The sequence below is a fragment of the Suillus subaureus genome (assembly GCF_016647635.1).
Source record: "Suillus subaureus strain MN1 chromosome Unknown BJ212scaffold_59, whole genome shotgun sequence".
NCBI classification, from domain to species: Eukaryota; Fungi; Basidiomycota; class Agaricomycetes; order Boletales; family Suillaceae; genus Suillus; species Suillus subaureus.
The window spans coordinates 1,339-23,969 of record NW_024538615.1 but is presented as its reverse complement, the minus strand read 5'-3'; the positions used below and the strand labels follow the sequence as shown (position 1 = coordinate 23,969).

The following is a 22,631-nucleotide window of genomic DNA, read 5'->3' as shown; positions in this document are numbered from 1 at the left end:
TGATATTGTGTGAGAACTCACAAATGCCTCAAGGACATGGTTATACCACATTGTAGTATGGCTTCAGGGCTTTCATTTGAGCCCTACACCATGGGAATCAGTGGAGATATGGTGGAGATACAAGGCTCACAAAATGGTGACTCATGCAGACAGTTTTTTGAGCACATATTAAAACTATATAAATCATCATTTATGACACCATAACAATCATGCCACCATTAAATAAATTATAAAGTGGTGTCATTATGTCATTTTAAAACCATATCTAACTATACAAACCAAAAATTTCCATATGTCATGGTTATATTCACCATGAAAGCCACCCCCCCTGCTCAAAGGGATAATATCCTCTCTCTTTCCTATTCTGGCCTCTCTGCTTGTCAAATTTCCTCTAGAACTGGAGTATCCAAGTCCACTGTGGCCAAGTTCATCAAAGAAAGTCACACAGACAAGGAAAACTTCTGTGAAGGGCGTCCATCCAAGCTCACCTCTACTGATAGGAGGGCTATTATTCAACATATCACTACAGGAAAGGCTGATAATGCTGTCCAGGTCACCTATTACATCAATTCCACCATCACATTCCCTGTCTCTTTACACACTGTGAGAAACATTCTCAAGACAGCTCATCTCAGGTCAGTAACAAGGAAGAAAAGGCTCTCCTCTCTATCACACATAAACAGAGATGACTAACTTTTGCCTTAGCCCATCAGAATTGGATTACATGGAATGGAAGCATGTTATATGATCATATAAGACCACAATAAATAGGATTGGGTCAGATGGCAAGGTATATATGTGAAAAAAGAAGGGTGCTAGTCCTCTCTGCATATGTGTGATAGAGAGGAGAGCCTTTTCTTCCTTGTTACTGACCTGAGATGAGCTGTCTTGAGAATGTTTCTCACAGTGTGTAAAGAGACAGGGAATGTGATGGTGGAATTGATGTAATAGGTGACCTGGACAGCATTATCAGCCTTTCCTGTAGTGATATGTTGAATAATAGCCCTCCTATCAGTAGAGGTGAGCTTGGATGGACGCCCTTCACAGAAGTTTTCCTTGTCTGTGTGACTTTCTTTGATGAACTTGGCCACAGTGGACTTGGATACTCCAGTTCTAGAGGAAATTTGACAAGCAGAGAGGCCAGAATAGGAAAGAGAGAGGATATTATCCCTTTGAGCAGGGGGGGTGGCTTTCATGGTGAATATAACCATGACATATGGAAATTTTTGGTTTGTATAGTTAGATATGGTTTTAAAATGACATAATGACACCACTTTATAATTTATTTAATGGTGGCATGATTGTTATGGTGTCATAAATGATGATTTATATAGTTTTAATATGTGCTCAAAAAACTGTCTGCATGAGTCACCATTTTGTGAGCCTTGTATCTCCACCATATCTCCTCTGATTCTCACGATGTGGTGCTCAATCCAAAGCCCTGAAGCAGCACTACAATATGGTATCAGCATGTCACTGAGGTCTTTATGTATTCTCACACAATATTGTAAATAGTAAAAAATGCAAAAATATGTGGACAGTTTTTTGAGCCACTGTATGTTGCCAACCTTGTAGATAGTCATAAGTGTAAAGTACAAAATGTAATCAAAAAATTGTACCAGTTCCTTCAAAGTGACCTCCAGTGTGTTACTCAGCACATGCAAGATGTGCTGACCGATGTGATTCCACATGTTGAGGATGCTAGATTCACAAAGGGGACACACAGAGATTCAATCCCCTTTGGACACTCCAAGCAAATTACTAGCTTCCATAGAAATGACACTGGGAGTACCTGTAAGTGAAAATGTACCATTAGGAACAAATTGACAAGACAAACATGAAACACTTACCATCTGAACATCTATAAGGAAATTTGGTCTCATCTGAAGGAGTCACAACTGTGATTGACTTAAGGGGGACATTTATCTCCACTGCTTTCGCCCATAGCAGGTCACAAGCTGCTTGCAGAGCGTCTCACAATATCTGCTACATGCTCTGGCCCCCATTCACTTGCAAGAACTCATCCACATTGATGTTGTCATGTAGTCTAATGAAGGTAGGCTCAGGATTGACAGGCTCAACAAGAGAACCTGGGACAGTCACAACAATGACATGTTCTGTGGACTGTGAGGAACCTTGAATCACCAAATGCGCTGTAATATATCCACCGTCCCATAAGAATACCTGGGAGATGTCAGGTAAAGGGCGAGTAGAAATGATGCTGAGGAGTTGACCGGTGATTTTCACCATGGTTCTTGAAGCCTTCATCATGCCTATGTTGATTGATGACTGAGAAATACTGCTGAGAGTTGCTGTAGTCAAATGAAGTATGCCAATAGAAAGAGTGCGAGTGGAACAAAGGATGGTAAGAAAAATATCTCCAATGAGGAATAAGTTCTGGTTAGTGATATGTCCTGCTGATATGTTGATCTGTTTGTTGACTTTTGTATAGCCTGCATGGATGCACTCAAGTTGATTGAGCAATTTTGAGACAAAGTCCTTATTAACAACTAGACAGCAGACCATCTGTTTGTGAATCCAGCATCCACTATACAGCAGATAGTCATTGGGACAGATACCTAGGCCTTGTGGTAAGGGAGGGGACAATGGATCTAGAGTGTGAGGATGGTTGGACTGAGCTGGGGGGGCATCAGTAGGCAAGTCATCAATTAGGGCCTCTTGAAACGTTAACATAATTTCTTCATCATCATTCTCTCCCTGCAACTCTCTAAGACCAGCACCCTCAACACCATCCTCACTCAACACCATTTCCAGTAGGCACTGTGAGGTAGGAGACATTGCAATAAGAGGGGGAGGTCTGGGCACTTGGCTTGGGTCATCGAGCTCATCGTCTGTACTATTGATGCCAAGATATTTGTTTTGTCCAAACAGATGTAGCATGTCGATGCCAGAGGTAGCAGTGAAGAGTTCCGCATAGGAGTAATGAGCCAGATCAAGCTGTGAAGTGGTAAGGATTGAAAGTGCATCATCATGACCTTTGTGCCATGATAATGGGAGATCGCATTAACCAGATACAATATCACCCTCCCAGACCTCTCAATTAATGTGATCAACTCCCTCGTGACAAGTGAGTTTCAATCATCAGTGACCCGGATCAAGCTCAGGATGACACTTGAATACTCCATTGATATCTTTTGCAGCAGCAAGGTGGTCAAGAGCCTGGGCATAGGAACAAGCCAAATTGTGCCCACCAATCATGTGAGTGTGCCCAAATAGAATTTCAAGGGGGTCATCTCCAACATCACCAAGGAAAAAAGGTGCATATGTATCAAGAGACTGTTGCTTCACAAGGCAGGATATGTTATGAACTCGGATAGAGCGTCATTCCAATAAAGGAATCAAGATCAAAGTCGATCAAGGACTAAGCCTTATCGAGTAAATGCCTCCCTCAGGAGTGATTGTCTAGACTCCCACAGGATCTAGAGTTCAAATGGGACAATGGCTAGCCTCCTTCCCAAGGAGCTAGAGTTCAAGTATCAGAGAGAACTGAGTAGATTCAAGTTAGAGAAAATACAGGTGGTAACTAGGGTTTATATACGTAAGGGAATTGTGCACAGACCAAGCTGGGCAAAGGGTAACGACTACTAAGAAAGGAAGGTTCATGGGAAAACAAGGTATGAGTCAGAGATAAGGGAGACCATGAGGAAACAATGCAGTGAAAAGGAAGCGTTAGAAGTACAGCCATATAGGAGTCCGCAGTGATGATGGGAAAAAGAGTGGGGCACTGTAACATTACCCCCTTGTCAATGTCTAAAGTCACCGACTTTAGTCACTAAAATTCTGATAGTTGTTAGGGTCGAAGTCAGCATCTTTCGCAAACTGCTTCTCATGCTCCTCTTGTTCAAGATCTTTTCTATCTTCATAGATCTTAAGCTGATGATGGAAGGCCCACGAGCCAGGTTTGGCATTAATGATACGGCATCCTTGAAGAGTGGGACAGTAGGTGGTAAGGTGCTTAGGAGCATGGTGGTGGCATTCTGGGCAGAAGTAGCAAGGGCAATGGACCTGACGATGTCCTTCTTGCTGGCAGTAGCGACAAGTAATGGTGGAATAATTGACACCATTTCAGTCTCAGTAAGTCTCCTCAGAAGGAGCGTGAGAATCGGAAGAAGACATGGGTTTGTCTTCATCAATGATAATAGGTGGTGCAGGGGATGGTGTCAAGGGACGAGAGAGGCCTATTCCAAAGGCAACAGTGTTTCTTTTCTTACCACAAGTGTGGTGTGGGTTTCCTGTAGAGCGGACTGCGAGCTGAGAGGGAGCAGGGACAGGGGTGTCATCATCAGAAGATTCTGATGGAGATCTAGGGACTTCCTGGGTAGTGAAACGAAGAGGTTCAGTGGAGACAGAGCACTCCAGTTTGACCATATCTGGGGTGAGAGCTTGCTCAAACCCCTTTTCTATGAGTCTGTCTGCAGCAAGTGCTTTGATCTTGGTCATATGATAGATGATGGAACATTTGGTGGTTTCTTTGGTGGGGGCTGCGATGGTATGGGCATAGCTAGACGCTAGGTCTGCACTGCAATGGATGGTCATTAAAGAAAGAGAATCAATGTCTTCAGAAAAGAAATGGTCTAAAGGTAAAACACAAGGGAGAGAAGAAAGGGTCAATTCAACAAGAGCTCACTTGTGATGAAGTTCGAGCTGAGAGCGATGGAGTTCAAGAGAAGAGTTCGAAGATCTTGAAGAAGGCATATTCAGGGATCAGGTTTCTAGGTAAGGAGTCGAGAGAGTTGAAGGCGGTCTTTATAGGTTTTGAGGATTTCCTGGGCATTGTCTAATTCCTTTTCAGGGAGCCAGGAGTTATCTGAAGAAGGGTAACCCTTCCATGATACAAGGAAGTGTCGTTTTCCTTTTATGTTTCCCTTATGGGCGAGAATAGCTTCTATTTCGTATTCTTCTTGTCCATTGATGATGTCAGGAGGGGGTTTGGTGTGGTTCAGTCCGTGGACTTCTGTCTCCCGATAGGAGGATAACTCAGAAGCATGGAAGACAGGATGTGATTTCCAGGAGGTAGGGAGTTGGATCTTGAATGTGATAGGGGAGAGAACAGCTTCTACTGTGAAAGGGCCATAGCGTTTAGGGGCAAGCTTCTTTGAGGGTAATCCAGTGATAAGGTTCTTTGCTGATAACCAGACTTTCTCACTGATCATCCAGGGTTCAAACTTCTTTCCAAAGGTCCGATCAGACATGTGTTGCATGGTGAGATTGTGACAAGAGATGGCTTCTTCTCGGATCTTTTGAAGGTATTTGACTCAATCTTCTGCTGCAGGGACAGCAGAATTTGGGAGAATATAGGGGATTCCTCAGGGTTCATAACCCATCATGAGGTGGAAAGGGGAGAAATTGCAGGCATCATGTTTTCAATGATTGTGGACAAATTCAGCCATGGGTAGATGCTTTACCCAATCAAGAGGAGTGGAGTGGCAATAGATGCGAAGGTAGGTTTCAAGTTCCTGATTCAGATGTTCAGTCTGTCCATCAGTTTGTGGGTGGTAGGCGGTGGAAAGTGTGACTTCATATTCAAGGAGTCTTCCAAGTTCTTTGGTGAATTTAGAGGCGAACTGGGGTCCTCTGTCGGAGATGATCTTGTCATAGAGTCCGAATCTGAGAAAGACTTTCTTGAAAAAGAGTTGGGCGACTCCTTCTGATGTGATGGTTTTCTTGCATGGTGAGAGAATTACCCCCTTCATAAGGCCATGGTCTACCATGACCATAACCGAATCAAAACTGCCTGATTCAGGTAAATCAGTGATTAGATCTACGGAGATCTGTGAGAAGGGGTGAAGCGCAGAGGAGGGAATAGGGTTCAAGGGTGGAGTGGAAGGATGAGTGTCAGATTTCATTTGCTGACATAGGGTGCAACCCTCGATGTATTTGCGGATAAATGTGCCCATTCCGGGCCACCAATAGTCTTGTTTGACTAATTCTTTGGTCTTAAAGCGTCCTGGGTGCCCAGTGGTGGGATAATCATGGTGAAGGTGGAGAATATGGTGTCAGAGATGAATGGGGACATAAGCACAGTTTTTATAAAACAAAGTGCCATCATCAAATCTCCAATCAGAGAGGGCTGATTTCATAGGGGGTGCATTTAACCTGTCAAGGGCTTGTTGCCCAGCAAGGATGACCAGATCAGAGAGGGGGTTCGTGGATTTCAGGGCATTGGTGAGGTCATTGTCAATAAGAAAACATAGTGTCCGGGAGAAGTGTGACATCGGAGTTATCCGAGGGATCAGAAGAGTGGTCAGGACGGTGTGAAAGAGCATCAGGAGCAGCAAGTTTGCTTCCTGGGACATGGTGAAGTTCAAGATCAAATTCATTCAGGGTGAACTGCCAACGTGCTTGTCGGTGAGTGAGATTCTGTGCAGAGTGGAAGTAGAGGAGATTCTTGTGATCAGTGAAAACGATGACAGGGTGAGGGTTCCCTTCAAGGTAGTGTCACCATGCTTTCAAAGCACGGATAATAGCAAGGAGTTCATGATCGTAGATCTGGTAGTTTCGTTCAGCAGGATTAAAAGATTGAGAGAGATAGCCACTTGGGTGGTAAGCACCATTCTCGTCAGTCTGAAGGAGGACTGCTCCAGTGGCAACAAGTGAAGTGTCGGTTGCAAGGGCAAATTGTCGGGAAGGGTCAGGGTTTCAGAGGACAGGTTCTGATAAGAAGCACTGCTTCAGTTTCTCAAAGGAATTGGTGCATGATTGCGACCATGTGAAGACAGCATCTTTCTTTGTTAGGTCTATCAAGGGTCGTGCAAGGTCGGAGTAATGGGAGATGAAGTGTCGATAGAAGTTGCAAAACCCTAGGAATGAATGGACTTCTTTTACTGAAGTCAGAGTTGTCCATTGACTGATACCAGATAATTTGGCTGGATCCATTGCGACTTGTCCAGGGCAAATTATCATGCCAAGGTAGTCGACTTCTTGAGCGTCAAAGGTGCATTTTTCAGGTTTCAGAAAAAGGGTTTCTTTTTGAATGATGTCAAGTATACAGTGTGTTTGTTTCTGGTGTTCTTCTAGGGTTTTCGAGAAAATGAGGATGTCATCCATATAAATGATCATCCATCCTTCAGCGATTTCTTTTTGGAAAGTCTGATTCATGTAGGCTTGGAACGTTGCAGGAGAGTTGCATAGGCCAAAGAACATGACCTTCGGTTCAAAGAGTCCGAAGGAGGTGGTGAATGCCACTTTCCAGCGATCATCAGGGTGGATCAAAATATTGTTGTATCTGGATTTGATGTCCATTTTGGTGAAATACTTGGCATCCCTTAGCTTGGCGATGAGAGGGGGAATCAGAGGAAGGGGATAGGCATTCTTTATTGTCCACTCATTGATGTAACAATAGTCTTGGCAAGGTCATAGAGATCCATCTTTCTTTCCTATGAAGAAGAATCCGCTGGCTTGCGGAGATTTCAAGGGTTGGATAAAATCTTTAGCAATGTGCTCATCAAGAAAAGCTTTCACAGCATCGGTTTCTTTTGGAGATAAGGGGTAAGTTTTTGTGGATTTCGGAATATATCCGGGTTTGGTTTCAATTCTATGATCAATACCTGGTCGAGATGGAGGAAGCTTGTTTAAGCTGTCTTTGGCGAAAACATTGGCAAAGTCATGAAGATAGTCAGGGACGAGCTCTTCAAAGGTCTTCTTTTTCTTTTCTTGGGCGTCTTTGAGAGCGAATTCTTGAGCTTTATTGCTAGTTTTCAAGTATTCTTCATCTTCTTTGGTCTTCCATGCATAGATCCAGGAGTTTCTTAAAGGAGATAAAGCTGCAGCTCGTCAGATCTCAGAGGCAGAAGTGCCATCATGAGTGAGGGGTGTGTCGAAGGAAAGGTTTTCAAAAAGAGTAATAGAAGAGCTGTCTTTGGCATATTCAATTAATACTTCATCGTCATTGATGGGATAAGTGATAGGGTCATCAACTTTTCAAAGGAAGGTTGGTTCAGTGGGAATGTCATCCCAGACATCGTCTTTGGTGTCATATTGGGGTAGAGGATCTTCATCAGGATCTGGCCAAAGAGGTGGGAGTGGTTCTTCCTCTTTCTTCTTTTCCTTTCATCATTCAAGAGTTCTTTTCCCATTTACAGGAAGTGGAACACAGGCAGGTTTGAATTGTTCCAGGTCCTCTTCTTCCTTGATTGTGACTTTCTGCGAGGTGCAGGGGAGAAGCCCCATTTTTTCTTGAATACTTCTTCAAGTCAAAGTGATCTGGGGGTAGAAGGAAGTCGAAGGGTATCTTTAGCCCAGTCGATGTCAGGGTTCATGGCCGAAAGCCAAGGTTTCCCAAGGAGGATCATATCGTTGTCACTCATGTTCATGATGTTGAATTTTCTGATCATGAGTTGATCATCAATCTTGATTGCGAGGTGACAATAATGAGTGATGGGGTCCTTGGAGATCTTTCCATCGGCGGTTCGGATAGGGAAAGGGGTTTCAAAACGATCCGTCTTGATTCTGTGTTTTCTTACAAACATCCAATGGATGAATGTGGCAGCTGCGCCACAATTGACAACAGCAGTGGTTTGCAATGATTTATTGGGATGTATGGAGGAAAAGACGGTCGCCGGGACCCTTAGTTCTTTAGTTTTTCCTACATTGTGTGCGATACGTACATCGATACAAGGAGTGGCTAACATTGCAGTAGGCTCCTGGTTCAAAAATCCATTCTTCGGGCATTGAGATCTTCATCATCATCGAGATCTTCGATCTTGCTGGTGTCTTCTTCTTTAGGCACTGTATGCCTTACCGTTTGCTTTCCTTTATAGTTATTCTTTCTGGCATCTCCATTCCAGGGGTGGAATTCTTGATCGTTAGATCTGTGACCAACCTTTCCACAGGAAAAGCATTTTCCTTGCTTCATATACTCTCTTTTATCATTCTCAGAGAGGCGATCAACGTCCATGGCATTAGGGTCATTGTTTCTAGGAGTGAAGCATGGGGTGGATCAGTGGTCATTGAATCGGGTGTTCTTGTTGTTGTTCTGGGGTCTATGGAAAAGGAGAAGCTGATAGGAGTTTTCAATGGATATCACCTTCTTAACTATTCCATCAAGGGTGTCAGGGATTTCTCCAGAATTGCAAAGTTTTGTGATGAGTGGCTGTTTAAGGCCTCAGAGGAAGTAATCTTTCTGAGCATTGAAGCTGTAGATCTTAGCTTGGTTACAGAGCTGTCGGAATGTGGCTATGTACTTGCTTAAGTCATTGCCTTGTTTAAGGGCATGGAGCTTATGGAGCACAGTACCAGCTGAGTCGATCAGGTTAAAGGTTTCTTCAAATTGGGAGACGAATTCGTCCCAGATTCCATATCTGTTCTTTTCTCCATGAGTGGATGTGGGGTCAGGTTGCTGGGCATGTTCGATGAAATCTTCCATCCATGCTGCAGCTATACCTTCCTTCATAAATGAAAGGGCAAAGGCGATTTTTCTGGTGTCAGTATCATAGATTTCATCATTTGTGTCAAGATAGAGTGTGACAAGGTGAAGGAACCTAGAGGTTCCATCTCGGTTTCCATCAAAATCAGGTGGAGTGCAAATCTTCCTTTCAATTGGTTTGGGCATGTCATCGTCAGTGTCTGAGTCTGTGTCTGCATCTGGTTCAGGGGTTGGGAATCTGGGTGGTGCTACCGGTTCAACAGGTGGAGTGTCAGGAATTTCTTCATCTCTGTCTTCTACAGGTGCTGGTGCACTTGTTTCAAAATGAGAAACAATAGTGCGGTGTGTAATGGAAGAGGGGCCTGGGACAGCAAGAGTAGGAAGGACAGGAGTGCGGGGAGTGTCAAAGGATCCTTGTGACGAAGAAGTTCATCTAGGAGAGTTAGGTGGATAGGGACTGTATGAAATCCTGGTTTGTTCAGAGAAAGCCTTCTTGCTTTTCTTGGAGGGTGCCACTTTGGCAATCAATCAGTTTTGTGGGTTCAAAGAGTAAAGCCCTACAGATGGAGGGGTTCAAAGGAAACTTGAATCTTTTGTTACAAACTCGGATAGAGTGTCATTCCAATAAAGGAATCAAGATCAAAGTCGATCAAGGACTAAGCCTTATCGAGTAAATGCCTCCCTCAGGAGTGATTGTCTAGACTCCCACAGGATCTAGAGTTCAAATGGGACAATGGCTAGCCTCCTTCCCAAGGAGCTAGAGTTCAAGTATCAGAGAGAACTGAGTAGATTCAAGTTAGAGAAAATACAGGTGGTAACTAGGGTTTATATACGTAAGGGAATTGTGCACAGACCAAGCTGGGCAAAGGGTAACGACTACTAAGAAAGGAAGGTTCATGGGAAAACAAGGTATGAGTCAGAGATAAGGGAGACCATGAGGAAACAATGCAGTGAAAAGGAAGCGTTAGAAGTACAGCCATATAGGAGTCCACAGTGATGATGGGAAAAAGAGTGGGGCATTGTAACAGAATATAGCATTCTTTGTCATTGTCTGTGTGTCGTAATAGAGTTGATATGACATAAAGGAGCAGCAATGAGCATGGAAAAATGAGAAAGCAAGGTGTGAATAATGGCTGAGGTGCTCAAATTGCTGGGACAAAGAGAGATCGACATGGATGAAAGGCATTAGGATGGATTCAAGGAGTTTACTGAGTAGATAGATTGATGCAACATCAGCACGAGTGTTGATGTCCAGGGAAAATGAATCATTGGTGATGTGGAGCTGGGAGTTTGAGAATTCGATGATGGCAAGCATAAGCTCAACTGCCCAAGGGTCATCTTGAGGGTCATCAGGGTAAAGCAGTTTCGTCACAGTGGCTTCTTCATATGTGGGCAACCACACAAGATAGCGTGCAAGCATCATTGAATTAATGACATGGCCATTATTCAAGACAATGCCCACAGGTGACTATATGAGTGTGCAAATCCCTAGGTTTATATTAAATCAATAGTGTTCATTGCCATAAAACAAGAATTTATGCTTAAAAATGTGCTTGAAGTCGAAATCAAGCATCATTTCACCTGCACCAGTAAACAAATTGAGGCCCAGCATATTGATCAGTGTGCCATACAAAGGTGAGTCTGGAACTAAAGGTGTCTTAATGAAAAGTTTGTGTCCCACAGCACGTCAAGTGGTATCACCATCCATCACAAAAGACCAAGCAGGTCCAATGGATGCAGCTGCATGACTTGAGTTCCAGTGTTCAACAGTTTGTGCAAGGATGCACTCCATGTCTGAGGTGTCCTCTGTCTTGCAAGTGGGCGCTGCCAGGATAGGGTATATCTTGTCTTCTCCAAAGCACAAGAGACCGATTACAGTGAGCTCCTTTCCAAGATGGACATGGCCATCGTGGATCTTCTGCACAATACTGATGGTGGAGTCATATGTGTGCAGAACCAGGTCGATAACATGCAAGTGCTTCCAACAAAGGCCTCCAACTTTGTTGAACTTACGAAAATGGACTGCCATCTCCCCAAGTGCAATCTTATCAATCATGAAGCTAATGCCACGCAAGGGCAACAAATCTGAGCAAGTGTTGAGAACAATTGTTTGGATGTTGTGGTCAAATTGTTTGTTGTGTATTGGACCAATGGTCGGCATGATAGATGTGAATGTTGAATTAGTACGAAGAGTGTGGAGGGATGGGATGTTGAGTTTCTGGTTCAGTGCAAAAAGCAACTGATGCCCCCCCAGTCTAAAGACCAGGGTGGCAATATCCAAATCATCAGCACCATATCCGCGTGGTCGGTATGCACCCTCAAGAGCATCCTCTAACTTGTTGATGACTTCTCTGATGCTGGCACCATTTCATAAAGCAATGTTGATAACTTGATGAATGTGAGGGATGTCATTTTCAGAGATAGCCATGAAGAGCCAGTTGTAATCGTCCAGCTGAGTGAGAGCATACATATATCTGTGTGAGTCGTTACAAGTCTATAGAGCATTAATTACAATACAGATGAACAATAAAAAAAAACATACCTGCAGCTTCAATTGATTGACTTGATTGGCATGTTTTGTAACTGTGTCTCGCATATGTGCGAGACCCAGATATTGATAGTTCATATGGGCCTTGGGACTACATGTGATATCAATGAGGCAATAGATGTGCACATACATTTCGCCACACTCTTCACATGGGTAGAGTTCCTGAATAGTGACATGCATGCAAAGTTTTGAACAAGCGCGAGGGAGTCAGGGAACTGTGATGTCAATGGTGAATGGGAGTCCATCTGGTCCATCATTGTAGCATGCCCAAGGAAAGCACATGTAGAACAAGTGTAGATCCTCAGGCCAATTGATAGGGATACCTGGACACACAATGTCATCTTTAAGAGAATGCAAATGCATGTCAGAATGCCACATAACATCCCAATCATCCATGTTACTGAAAATGACATAATGATAGTCAATTGTTGACAAAATCCGGCCAAAATGAACTCACATGTGTTGATGGTGAGGCTCAACCATTGTACTGGCTTTTTGAGATGTCAAGTTTTGCTTTTTTGCAGCAGCCACTGCACACTTTTTGCTTCCTCAATGATTTGTTAATGATTTGAACTGACCAGGTGTGCAAAGAGGTAGGCCTGTGTGGATACTGGTCTGGGACCAGTCTCCACACTCAGGACAAAGAATTTTCCATCAGTCTCCAAACTGATCCAATACTTGTAGCCAATTGGCCTTGAATAATACATGCAGGGATTCAGGCATATTGAGTTTGAATTGTGCCTTGATATCAATGTCATTATCATTATCCAAGACCGAGGCTGGGACTGAAGATGTATTTGATGATTGGCTGTTGGTTGAGGATTATCGACTCAGAGAGTGAGAATTGAGTGAGGTATAGTCAGGTATACTACAAGATGAACTATGCAAATGATTGTCTGTGTGTGATGGTACTTGAAAGTCTATAGTTGGTGTCTGCGAATGTCCCGATGATGTATTAGAATAATGCGAATGATGACTTGATCTGAAATGTGTTGTTTGATAGGAATTGTCCTCGAAGTCCATGATGTATGCAGCATTGTTGTTGTTATTACTAGAAGCAAACCATGAGTCATAACATATAGATTTATGAGTCGTAGAATACATAGTGAATGAGGTTTAAGGAGAGAGAGATGCGAGTTGTTGACGAGACGCGTCGAATCGATATTGACGTGTCATATTGATATTAATTATTAGTCACGTGTTCTCGAAAATCACATCCAAGATCTGACATTTAGCAGGTACCGTCTCTACATGCTCGTATTTCATTAGAATAACTATCTAGATCTATTCTACAGTAGTAAAAACACCCCCTTTACGGTACTCGCCAAACGATTTTACGATGATTTGAGACTGCTGGCGAGGAACTCAAAACGTGTGGCTCGTAACTTCATGTGGCTATGTATTAAGGTTTTTTTGCTTATCTAAAGTTGAGCTCTGTGTTCGGGATTTTGCGAACGCACACCTCTTGCATATACACATTCCAAACATTCGTAAATTTTGGTTGCTGAACAGGCTCAAGGTTGAAGAGTAACTTGAAGCTAGGCCAATCATCACACTTCGGACTTCCATCCGGAATTCGGCTCAATCCTCCGGGATGAGCACTGCAAACTGCCATTGTCGGCTACCTGGAAAGTCTTTTCCGATATTCGACTCTGAAACTTGTGCCTTATGGCATGGACCACTTACTAGCGGCGGCCATGTAGGTTAAGATTCCTGTGCATTTCAACTTTATTCTAACGGTCTGGCTACAAGTCCGAGGTATACTGTTAACTAGGGCGGTGCTAAGACAAAACGGCCTATGCACACTTGCGCAACAATTCCGGTCCATCACACTGTTCTTCTGTGGGTCTTTCCACTATGGGATGTCCGACATTGTTATTCATTCATTTTGAGTGTAGGTGCCTTGGCATGGACAATACGCTAGTGGATGTTGCCACAGGCCAACATAACCGAGGACAGCAACATGCCACAAAGGGAGTCGTTTATAAAGCCATTGACTTCATGGAAACTACCACCATCCTCTTCTTCGTTAATGTCCTCCCCAATGCTTGTTGACTACTTACAAAGACGTGAGAAGCTTATCACAGAGGACCGCGCCTTGCGAATAGACCGTGTTCGTGCGAATTACACCGCGGTTGAACTGAAGGCAGATGAAGTTGTGCGCTCCATCCGTGCTAAAGAGGCTATTACTGTTTGGGGGATTAATCACGAGCATATCCCTCACCCATATCCAGGGATGGAGTTCTTGAATGGTATGATGCTCGGCTCGTACTTAGCGCTTCATCTCACATCTGCGTGTAGCCAAAGAAATCATTTTACAGACGGATCTCTACAGTAAAATAGTCTCCAAAGTAAGCATAGAAAATCACCGTGCGTCCCGTCACCAATCATCTTGACCGCAATTCCCCTGTAGATGCCAAAGGGTGGGCTATTGCATGTACACCAGAACGCCTCTGTGGAGGCGAGAACACTTCTTGATCTGGCATTGGGTCATCCCGCGATACATATCCGCGTCCCTGGTCCGTTAGACACAGCGTCTCTCGAAACAGTACTGCCCACAATCCAGCCAATTCCTGTGGAGCAGTACCCTGCTGCCGATGTAATTGGTATCACAGATGTTTTATACACCGGTGGCTGGGTTCCTATGAAGAAGGCGCGAGAGCTCTTCGATCCTGCATTGGGCGGCCCTGCTGGATTTGATGAGTGGGTGCTCAGCGCCTTCATGATCAATCCCAGTGATGCGTACAATACGTACAATACACCGATGAAAGTGAGCTCCATACTGACATGTAACCTGGTGAACACGTCCTTAATGTGAGACTTGCAGATTTGGCTGAAGTTTGGAAGTACCTTTGGCGTGACTGATGTGAGTCTGTAGCGTACCGGAAGTCAAGATGTGCGCATGTACTGATGAAACTTAGCCCATCATTCGTTTCGTGCCGATTCAAAAGGAATACTTGCGGATGTTCATTCGCTCGTCAATAGATGATGGTATCTCGTACATCGAGGTACGAACTAGTTTTTTTAAAAAGTAAGTCAGAAAGACATGTCCATGATTGAGATACCTGACATTTCGTTAGATACATACTTGCAGAGGACGCGAAGACCAAACTTGAATTACGCGAATTACTCATGATATTCCGAGAGGTCACAAACGAAATAAAAGCGGAAATGAAGGCGAAAGGTCAAGAAGACGATTTTGCTGGGTTGAAGGTTAGCTTGGTTTCGGTTGGACCTATGCAAGCTCAGGCCGATCTTTTTCCTAGATTATCTATAATACCCTGAGAATTGTCTCCCCCGAAGAATTGGAATCGGAACTAGAACAGTGCAGCAGATTCAAGCAGGAATTCCCGGACCTTATTGCTGGCAAGTCCCGCGGGTTTGTTATAAGTCAGCAGACCCAGATTTAATAGTTCTATCTACCAGGATTTGATCTCGTGGGCCACGAAGATGGGGCGGAGTGTAAACCGCTCATTGATTACGCAGAGCCACTTCTGCGTTTCGCCAAGCAGCATCCGGACATCCCATTCATCTTTCATGCTGGTGAAACTTTAGGTGATGGCACTGCAGCGGACATGAACCTGTATGATGCGATTCTTCTTGGAACGAAGCGTATAGGACACGGGTTAGGTGCATTGTATAGCATAAAGCGCTCGCTAACTCATTGCATAGATTTTCACTAGCTAAGCATCCCAAATTGATGCAAATTTGTCGAGAAAAGAAAATCGCAATTGAAGTCTGCCCTATATCGTGAGTGACTCGTGCAAATAGGCACCTCCAATTGATTTTGATCTTTCGATAGAAATGAAGTGCTAGTGGGTTTTTCTGTATACTGTCTTGGAGCCTTATGTTGACTCAAGAAATGATAGCGTCTTACCTCAGCTATGCCTATGCACCCCCTCCCAATAATCATGAACCAAGGCATTCCGGTGGTACTGTCTTCCGACGATCCTGCGATGTTTAATAGTATGGGGTTGTCTTTTGATTTCTTCCAGGTGACCTCTTCTTTGTTTCTCTCTTGCTGGAACCAGACTCATCAGCCGCTTCTAGGTACTGGTAGCAAGTGAAGTAACGGGGCTCCTTACTCTTGGCCAGATGGCCCGTGACAGCATTACGGTGAGCCATGTCCTTGACCTTGTCTCTTGCATTGTGTAATGTTCCCTGTGTAGTATTCCATGCTAGACGAACGGAGTAAGCGTACAGCTATGGATGCATGGGAACGACAATGGGCCAAATTCGTAGAAGAGGTTGCGGCGATGGATCCGTGATTCAGTGAAACTTTGGCTCCCCGAAATACCGAAATACCGAAATATAGAGCTTTGGATGTTGTGGAGATGCATAAACTTATCATACTTGTGTCAATATTCAATGCGGGTACTCCTTATGACCCTTCCGTTACGAACGGTATCATATTACTACTAGTATTAGACCAAACCCCTACCATTTCAGTGGTCTCATGTAAGTGTCGGTAGTCCAAGGGCTGCATACAATATGATAATATCCCTTGGTAACTAATCGCATTCCGGAGTGAGTGACAAAGTCATCGACGTCTTTCAAGTTGTTGGTTCAATATAATGACTGCAACAGCTGTGAGTTCATGTGAAACGTCGAATCCTACGAAGCAGCGTGGTGGGGAATACAAGAGAATTACGTCGGATAACAATATCATCGTACAAGTCAGGGACATGACTTCTGTTCACGATATGATGGATGTTAGAACATTGCTAGAGATGCTGTAGCTATGAGTATCGTAGCACAAGCTCTAACGCTGTATACCTTGCAGTGCTTGCACAGAGCACTTTCTCTAGGATTTATGTCATGTAGTTATGCTGACTTACGACAGAAAATCAAAATATCATTGGCGAATCGTTACTGGTTCACTGAGCGCACTAGCCGGGAAGGCGTTGTTCGTCGACTGCCTACCCAACCATATTGTAAAGTTGCTCAATACCTTCAGAGTCGGGTATATTGATGTGGTTTGCATGTCTGATGATAATTCAGACACGACGGATAGAATGAGGTGCGGGAGTTTCTTTTCAACAATTCCAATTGAAGGTGCTAAGACATTGGGTAATCTGCATAGGACCGAGCGAAGCATGTAAACGGATGATTGTGGAATACAGCAGGCCGAAGGTGATACTGAGTTAGCTCCTTGACAATACTTGAGGAGTCCGAGGTTGGCCCTCGTATGAGCACTTTGGGTAAGTAATACCTGGGATGAGCACGGGATTTCCGTACTGCAGAATAATAATTAGGATGGCACAGCAGAAATATAGTGTTGTAATGGGAACTCACGCATGAAAGAGTAGGCTTGTGCCAACGGGGGCAAATATTGTAAGGAGACGACGTTGGACAGATCCGGTGGGTTGGAGCTTCCCGATGATTGAGTCATATTCGACACTACCACCTGGGAAGCACAAATCAACCGACATAGGTCCGTGAGTGGGCGGGGCAGTATACAGGTAGGCGATTATAGACAGGTGGCGGGATTAGCAAGAGGATCATGTTAATCATTGTAGAGAATGTGATACTGTTCGAAGTCGTCATTAATAGGCTGATCACCGTGGTCAACGTGGGTCAACGAAGTTGGTCATCTACATTTCTTGTGGTGGGATGTACGCGTCGTGAAATGAGGTGGCGAAATTAGCAAGAGGATCATGCTAATTGTAGAAATTTTTATAATGTTACCATAATCCATCATTAGCTGCAGGCAGATCATCGTGTTCAACGAAGCTCGTCGTCTATATTTCTTATGGTGGGATGTGCGCATCATGAAATGAGCCATATAGATAAGCCTGCGTTTGGGGGGCCAGATAAAATGACATTAAGCCATGGTTGTGGGCATTAATATTCGTCAGTGCTGCGTTATGTAATGACACGTCACACTCACATGTGCATCACGCCGCGTCCATTTCGTTTCTCTTCTGAACTCATATGGCTGACAAGCTCTGACAACTTGAAGGTGTTGTTTGACTAGCATCCATGTGCTCCGCTCGAAAATGGCCATGTTGAGGTTTCAAGGGCGCAGCAGTGGCCAGTATTTGATCTAATTTGCCGATGATTATCCATAATCCTTACTCTAGCGCTCAGCAGTGGCCAATATTTCAATTTGATCTTGGGCAAATACTCATTTGATGATTATCTTTTCTGGGATCACTGCAATCCGCTGGCTTCATTTGACTTGGATTTGATTATCACTAACTTGGCGCGCCTCAGACTTGTGTGCGGATCGCGAAGTAGAAGGATCTCATTAACAGAACTACATGTCTTCTCGTAATAAAACTTGGTTTCTGAGTAAGTGTTCTCAGCGCTGACGAAAACAAGTATAAAATCAACTCGATTGAGTTGAAAGGACCTCAGAGACGAAGGCCTCCTGTTGCAGTGAGTGGCACTTTTGTGCCACACTATGTGCATTTTATTGAACTAACATACAATAGCTCTTCTAAGACTTTGTCACAGAAATTTTGCGCACATTGCACAATCAAACTCTCCGTCGGTGTGGTTTTCTTATCAAGGTCGCATCATAGGCTGAAGCATAGTTATACCAGATACCATGAAGCTCATTCAATTCGTGTACCTTATGACCCTTGTCGTTGCCTATGCCACTGCCGAATCCCGATGCCACGATTAATCCTCCTCAACAAAGCATCACCGTGCATCCCTGATCGACCTTAGAACTGCCCAAAAGGGACGGTGAATTACCATTATGGCCCTACGTGCTGGTTATGCTTTAACTAATAACTTCAATTATTAGTCAAACCTAAGGTTAACCCGGTCATTTTTGCTCTCAATACAAGTAAATTCTATGTCCTGTACTGTTTTTCAAAAAGATCGAGTACTTAGCACAGGCAAGATCCCTCAGTCAAGCACAAACAGAGACGCAGCGTCGACTCTTTTCTGACTCGCGCTCTAACAACTTAGGGGTGTTACTTGACTACAATCCCTGCACTCCACTCAGAAATGGCCGAGGGCTGTGCATTGATCCGAAGCTATGGTCCACATAGTGGAGCGTAGATGACATCGACGTCGCTCATCGTAATTGCACTTGCACAGGTAACTATAGGTTCCAATCACTTACTCCGTATCTATTATTTATTCGAGGTATACCAGGGTATACTCATTTTCTAGGACGTCGGGCGTCTTTGACCTCCCTTTCTGAGATCGATCCACTTGACAAGTCGAGTCGTCGTACCGTGTTCTACAGATTCGTCGATGTCTGTTTGAATGCTAATTGCATGCTGAGCTTGTTCGCACAAACGTCGACAAACAGCTGAGAGTCCCTCTTGAGTCTCGATGTCCTATTTTCCCACTTGCTTTTCTCTACCTTGCTTGGTGTTTCTACTTTTTCCTCGCGACACAGGTCCCAGGATGTATTTATCCTGTACAGCAGACAATGTCACTGTAGTGCAGTGAATAGCAATCAGAACCGGGTACTGGAGTCTGGCGCAGACGCAACGCTACGATAAGATATACGTGTGGCCTTTGTGTATTCTGGCTCGCTTGAGCACGGTGGGTATATGCCATCCGTGCGACCCCTTACAGGCGTCAGACCGTCGTTTCCGTTAGGAATGCCGTCGCTATATAGATCGGCCCTCTTCGAGTCGCTTCCAGACACGCTCTTTCCTACCTTCTTTTCCTGTTGCTCTGTCGTTCCGAGGACCGAATCCCGCCGTACGCACGCACCAGCCACGTCATGTTCCTAACTTCAATACAATACCTTGCTCAAACTCTGATAACCTGTACCAGGTGGGAGAAGATCAGCGTTATACCGGAAGATCCGGAACGAGAACAGCACTGATTATCTCTGGGCGACACAAAATATATACAAATTATCTGAACCACAAGTTACGAAGATGTTAATCTCATCTTGGAAGAGCGCCAGCGCGTGTAACTCGTAGTGGAAGAAGCTTAGGCCAAGGATGTCCTTGTGCCGTTCATTGGAAATGACCGCCATCCAACTTGACCTGTGGGTATGACTCCTGGAGTGCTCCCACGGCGTCACTGACTAGTACTAGACCTTGACCAAGTACTATCTCCTACCGCTCCACTCTGGTACGGCCAGCTGTGCATTGATCAGGACACGTAGTCTACATTGTTAGCGTCGGTAATATATTGTCCATCGTATTCAAGTGCTTGCACAGGCAAGTGTAGGTTCCTAGTTTACCCACATGTACTTGAAAAACGTAGGCGGTCGAGCTATAGATGTATGGTTCACTCAGAAATTTAATTAATTAATTCGAGAGGAGCTTCCAAGTGGAGAGAACAGTACTCATAGCTCCTTCGTAGCAGTCCAAAGCTCAAAAACTAGTTCGAAAATCCTCGAATCAGGGTACGACCACTCAATTGTTCCGGGGAATGTAACAGAAAATAGAATCAGTCATCTACAGTACCTAGTACAGACCCACAAGGTAGAGAGCATCTAGGACATCAATCAACGGCAGCATGCAAATTTGTATGCTTGAAGACAAGACACCAACTAAAATTGTCAAACAAAACATGTTTGATGTACACCATGTTGCTCACAGGCTGCTAGGCTCGAACATCGAGAATTGAAATGTTTGCAATGAGGTGCAATAGTAGTGTGGAATGTTCTGCGTGGGTATGGTATGGTATGCCGGGAGGGTGCAAAGATGTTTGGAAGGTGCGAGAGGGCGGTAGATGGTGCAATAATCTAAGCAGGGTAGACGAAATTTCTGAAGTAGGTGCGGGGAGGCGTAAGTTGGAGGTAAGGGGGGATTGTCATAGAATACTGGAGGTATCGGAAGATGAGACAAGGACTGAAAAGGTGCGAGGGGCAGGGTCAGGGTGTGAGCAGCAAGAAAGTATGAATCCGCAACCAAGCTGGAAATCTATGATCACTGTACAAAGAATGGGCGTACACTGGAGTTGGAGTCCGGACTGTCGGGGTCCCTTGAGTAAGCACGTGGAAGTTTCCCCCGACAGCGGTTGGTACTCCTCACTTGCTCCTCGCCATGACCATTGTCAGACCAAGAAGGGGGAGATAGGATCCCTATTCGATTCCGTTCAACTATTCCGTTTTCCAAGAGGAACGTCGAGATCGTCAATGGAAGAAGCAGGTCTTGGCGGAGTAGATTGGTTGATCCGTGGGCTACTATCACAGATCCTTGGATCAGTTGTCGTTCTTGTGACGAGTATTAGCTTGTCTGGCATGCATACATGAATGCTACCTATCCTGACTTTATCAGGTGAGTGGAAAACAAAGGGGAGGAACGATATGTTTCTAGAGTGTGCTTAGTACCTGGATATCTCATGTGTTGACACGAAGTTCTGATGCCACTACAAGATATATCCAGGTACTACGTCCAATACTCCCCGCGGAGGTGAAACAATCAATTTAACCTTAACAGCGTCCCAACAGGCATTTCAGAGATAAACTCTACGATCTGTTCGAAACGCAGCGTCACCACCTGCAAGGATCTCCCCACATGTAAAAATACCGAAAACTCCGGGCGGGTGATGATTGATGACGGTGTGCCTCCGATTCTTATTCTAGGCACTGCAAAACCTAATATTAACGTCCAACAACCATTCAACCAAAACACGGTACGAACCTAAAGAGCAAAGGTGAAACTTTAAAGACCAACCGAGCTCTGCAATCTATTCAAAACGCAACGCCACAACCTGTAAGGTTGTCTTTGTGTATTCATCATGAAGCACAACCTACAGGTGATGACCCTGCAATCCCGATTTCAGACACTGCTAAAAACATCGATGTTTCTAGGAGAATATCAACAATGATCATCTAACGAAGCCAAGGTACAAACCTTGAGTAAGACTTTGAGGTGCGATACTCAAAACGCAGCGCCGCCACTTGCGAATACCTCTTGAACGATTTCCAACAGCTGTTCATAGGTGCCGGTGATGACGCAGCGACTCCAATTAACGCCCGATATAAATGTTATCCAGAGGACCAGCCCAGGATAGCTTTCATATCGGGGGTACCCGCGTGGGTCTGTCACAAGACTGATGGTCATTTGGCTGTGGTGGTGATATTGCCCTTTTCCTGCGTTGGGGAGGGTGAAATGGATGGCGGGACTGTTCAGGATATATAGTCAGTGCATGTATTATGTTATTCAAGCTAGGTAATGCGAACCTAGAGTGTGCTAGTGAAGGTCAGCCCTGCGATCTACTCGGACCGCACGCGACCACTCGCGAGGATCTTTTGAGCTACCTCAAGAAAGTCTTCCTAGATGTTGACGCTGCGAGTCCGATCAGATTGGGGGTACCACATAGGTGGGTTGAAGGTTTGGAGCGTGGGTGTAAGGGCTGTCGGTAGGTAGCCAACACTAAGAGACGGACAGACAACGGATAACGTGGATGAGCGTGTGGATTGACAGTACGGTAAGAAGGTAAGGTGTGTCGGCGGGCGGTCTGGTCTATATACTGTCAGGCGCAAACATAGAACAACAATCGACGGTGTCCAATCATCAGAAGCTCGTCACATGTGGTAAGCACCAAGCTTACAGTGGGTTTGGGAAGGCAGTGATGCCGCCTGTGAAGATTTCTTAAACGTCTTTAAAGAACTCTTCTTAGGTGATGCCGCTGCGACTCCGATGAACGCCCGATATCAGATGCTCCCCAAATAAGTTACAATATTATGGAGAACTATATCGAAGGTACCGCGTGGGTCTGCAACGAGTCCACTCAGTTCAAGTGGCCTGACAACGCTCAGCCTTT

At 44.6% G+C, this 22,631-nt stretch overlaps 3 protein-coding genes across 3 annotated transcripts; 1 reads left to right on the top strand and 2 right to left on the bottom strand.

The window, feature by feature from the left end:
- Positions 1 to 1,986: 1,986 nt before the first annotated feature.
- Positions 1,987 to 3,024, bottom strand: BJ212DRAFT_1284482 (uncharacterized protein; the record flags this gene model as incomplete). Its single annotated transcript, XM_041331826.1, has 1 exon — positions 1,987 to 3,024. A coding segment is annotated over one exon (1,038 nt), but the record flags the coding sequence as incomplete, so codon positions are not given.
- An 8,048-nt stretch (positions 3,025 to 11,072) lies between these two features.
- BJ212DRAFT_1304323 (uncharacterized protein) lies at positions 11,073 to 12,416 on the bottom strand (the record flags this gene model as incomplete). Its single annotated transcript, XM_041333570.1, has 6 exons — positions 11,073 to 11,742; positions 11,854 to 11,879; positions 11,928 to 12,024; positions 12,064 to 12,095; positions 12,267 to 12,333; positions 12,391 to 12,416. 6 exons carry the CDS (start codon positions 12,414 to 12,416, stop codon positions 11,073 to 11,075), a joined length of 918 nt encoding a protein of 305 aa, XP_041186871.1.
- Positions 12,417 to 13,392: 976 nt separating this feature from the next.
- On the top strand, positions 13,393 to 16,457 carry BJ212DRAFT_1571029 (Metallo-dependent hydrolase). Its single transcript, XM_041342059.1, has 15 exons — positions 13,393 to 13,632; positions 13,686 to 13,775; positions 13,832 to 14,185; positions 14,235 to 14,284; positions 14,347 to 14,703; positions 14,761 to 14,799; positions 14,855 to 14,964; positions 15,014 to 15,146; positions 15,200 to 15,299; positions 15,360 to 15,558; positions 15,606 to 15,683; positions 15,736 to 15,748; positions 15,803 to 15,928; positions 15,984 to 16,049; positions 16,103 to 16,457. Exons 3-15 carry the CDS (start codon positions 13,861 to 13,863, stop codon positions 16,199 to 16,201), a joined length of 1,695 nt encoding a protein of 564 aa, XP_041186870.1. The 5' UTR covers positions 13,393 to 13,632; positions 13,686 to 13,775; positions 13,832 to 13,860; the 3' UTR covers positions 16,202 to 16,457.
- Positions 16,458 to 22,631: the final 6,174 nt, after the last annotated feature.

Coding starts and splice junctions, on each gene's coding strand:
- BJ212DRAFT_1571029 (XM_041342059.1), top strand. CDS start 13,861: ATGTTGCCACAGGCCAACATAACCGAGGACAGCAACATGCCACAAAGG. Junction 14,285..14,346: donor ACAGTAAAATAGTCTCCAAA/GTAAGCATAGAA, acceptor ATTCCCCTGTAG/ATGCCAAAGGGTGGGCTATT. Junction 16,050..16,102: donor TGGCCCGTGACAGCATTACG/GTGAGCCATGTC, acceptor TTCCCTGTGTAG/TATTCCATGCTAGACGAACG.